The sequence below is a fragment of the Aptenodytes forsteri genome, unplaced genomic scaffold, assembly GCF_000699145.1.
Source record: "Aptenodytes forsteri isolate BGI_AS27 unplaced genomic scaffold, ASM69914v1 Scaffold126, whole genome shotgun sequence".
Lineage (NCBI taxonomy): Eukaryota > Metazoa > Chordata > Aves > Sphenisciformes > Spheniscidae > Aptenodytes > Aptenodytes forsteri.
In genome coordinates this window covers 2299129-2300812 of record NW_008794599.1, presented here as the reverse complement: position 1 = coordinate 2300812, position 1684 = coordinate 2299129, and the positions used below count along the sequence as shown (strand labels likewise).

At 59.4% G+C, this 1684-nt stretch overlaps 1 protein-coding gene across 1 annotated transcript in view; it reads right to left on the bottom strand.

Annotated features, from left to right (window-relative positions):
• Positions 1-207: 207 nt before the first annotated feature.
• The window catches only part of SLC37A2 (solute carrier family 37 member 2), an 8747-nt gene continuing 7270 nt past the window's right edge, over positions 208-1684 (bottom strand). The window contains exons 16-19 of the mRNA XM_019470384.1: positions 1143-1221; positions 922-1019; positions 530-594; positions 208-250 (exon numbers count right to left, since the gene is read on the bottom strand). Of these exons, the coding sequence (XP_019325929.1) occupies positions 208-250; positions 530-594; positions 922-1019; positions 1143-1221 (285 nt within the window). The remainder of the gene's footprint in view (positions 251-529; positions 595-921; positions 1020-1142; positions 1222-1684) is intronic.

The following is a 1684-nucleotide window of genomic DNA, read 5'->3' as shown; positions in this document are numbered from 1 at the left end:
GCGCTGCCCACCCACCCGTCCGCACTCTCTTCCCCGGCCATTGCCATTTGATCCTTTGATTCCCAAATCTTGATCTCGGCCCTTAAATTTTATCAGCGGAGCGGCTGTTTCTAGGCTGAGCCTGCCAAGCGAAACTCGAAATCAGGGCGAATCAGGCTTGCGTTTGCATTTAATCCTTGGGGCTCGAGCGGAGATACTCACACCGAGCTACTTCCCATCCAGCACTGACTCTGTTAGCTGCACGCTAGAGCTACAAAGATACAAGGACGGCGTGTTTAGCACCGAGAGAGTTTCGCGAGGCGCGGATGGCTAAAATCCCCCGGGGTGCTGCCCTGGCTCGAGGTGGAAATGTCTCTTTGTGCCCACAGGAGCGAGACGCCGGGCAGACGGCCTCGCGAAACCCGACGCGATGCCCGCGCGGAGATGCAGCAGTGACAGCAAGGGATAACAAACGTCTTTCCGGAGCGGCGCTGACACCGTGTTTTGGCATTGTGGGACTGGAGGCCGCCCTGGGGCGGTACGTACGTACCCTCTCTTCCTCGCTATGCAGCCGCACCACCCGCGCACCTCTTTGACCACCACACGAGCGAGGAGCTGCAAGAGGAAAAGTGGAGGGTCGCCACGGGGCCGACGGCTCTGCAGCCGCCAGCCTCGGCATGAGCGTTTCCATCGCCAGGAGATAAATTTTAAGGCTCTTCCTAAGGAAGATCGCATGAACTAAAACCCTGCGTGAAGGAGGTCGTTGGGAAAAGCCGAGTGGATGGAGGCAAAGGTTTGGAGTCGATAGGGGGCTTTGTAATTCGCCCTGTGCCCGGCTGTCTCCCGAGGACCGTCCCTGCCCTCCGCCGGCAAGTGGGTGGCTAAAAGGGATCTGTTGAATAGCCAGGGTAGCAAAATGACTCCTGCCAGGGAGGGACCTACCAGGCAAGCCAAGACGTCGGCTGCTATCAACATGTAGAAGACGTTATTCCAGCCCGTGGGGGAGATGAGCCCTGCGAGCAGCGGCCCTAGCGCGGCACCTGCGAGGGCGCGTGAGGCACATTAGGAGATGCCCCGTGCACGGGGGAGAGGGGATCGGGACCCCCCCCAGCACTGCAGCGCCCGGGGGAAATGGGCGCTCGGCATCCCCCAGCCGTACGTACCTATGGATCCCGTGCCATCAATGATGGCTGTGACGGTAGAAAGGGCTTTGGCGTTTCCTTTGAGAGACTCGTGGGTTCCCTGTAGGGACGGAGGAGCAAAACGTGAGGAGGAAAAGCGGCTTCGGGGTCTGCAGCTGGCAAGTCCTAGCGTGAGGCCACTCACACCCTGGGCGGCAATTTCCATGCATCGCACCCAGCCGCGTGTGCTGGTTCTGGCTGGGGTAGAGTTAATTTCCGTCCTAGTAGCTGGTACGGGGCTGTGTTTTGGATTGGTGCTGGAAACAGCGCTGATAACTCAGGGATGTTTTAGCTATTGCTGAGCAGCGCTGACACTGAGTCAAGGCCTTTTCTGCTCCTCACCCCACCCCACCAGCGAGCAGGCTGGGGGGGGGCACAAGGAGTTGGGAGGGGACACGGCCGGGACAGCTGACCCCAACTGACCCAAGGGATATTCCACACCATATGACGTCGTGCTCAGCAAATAAAAGCTGGGGGAAGAAGAAGGAAGGGGGGGACGTTTGGAGCGATGGCGTTTGTCTTCC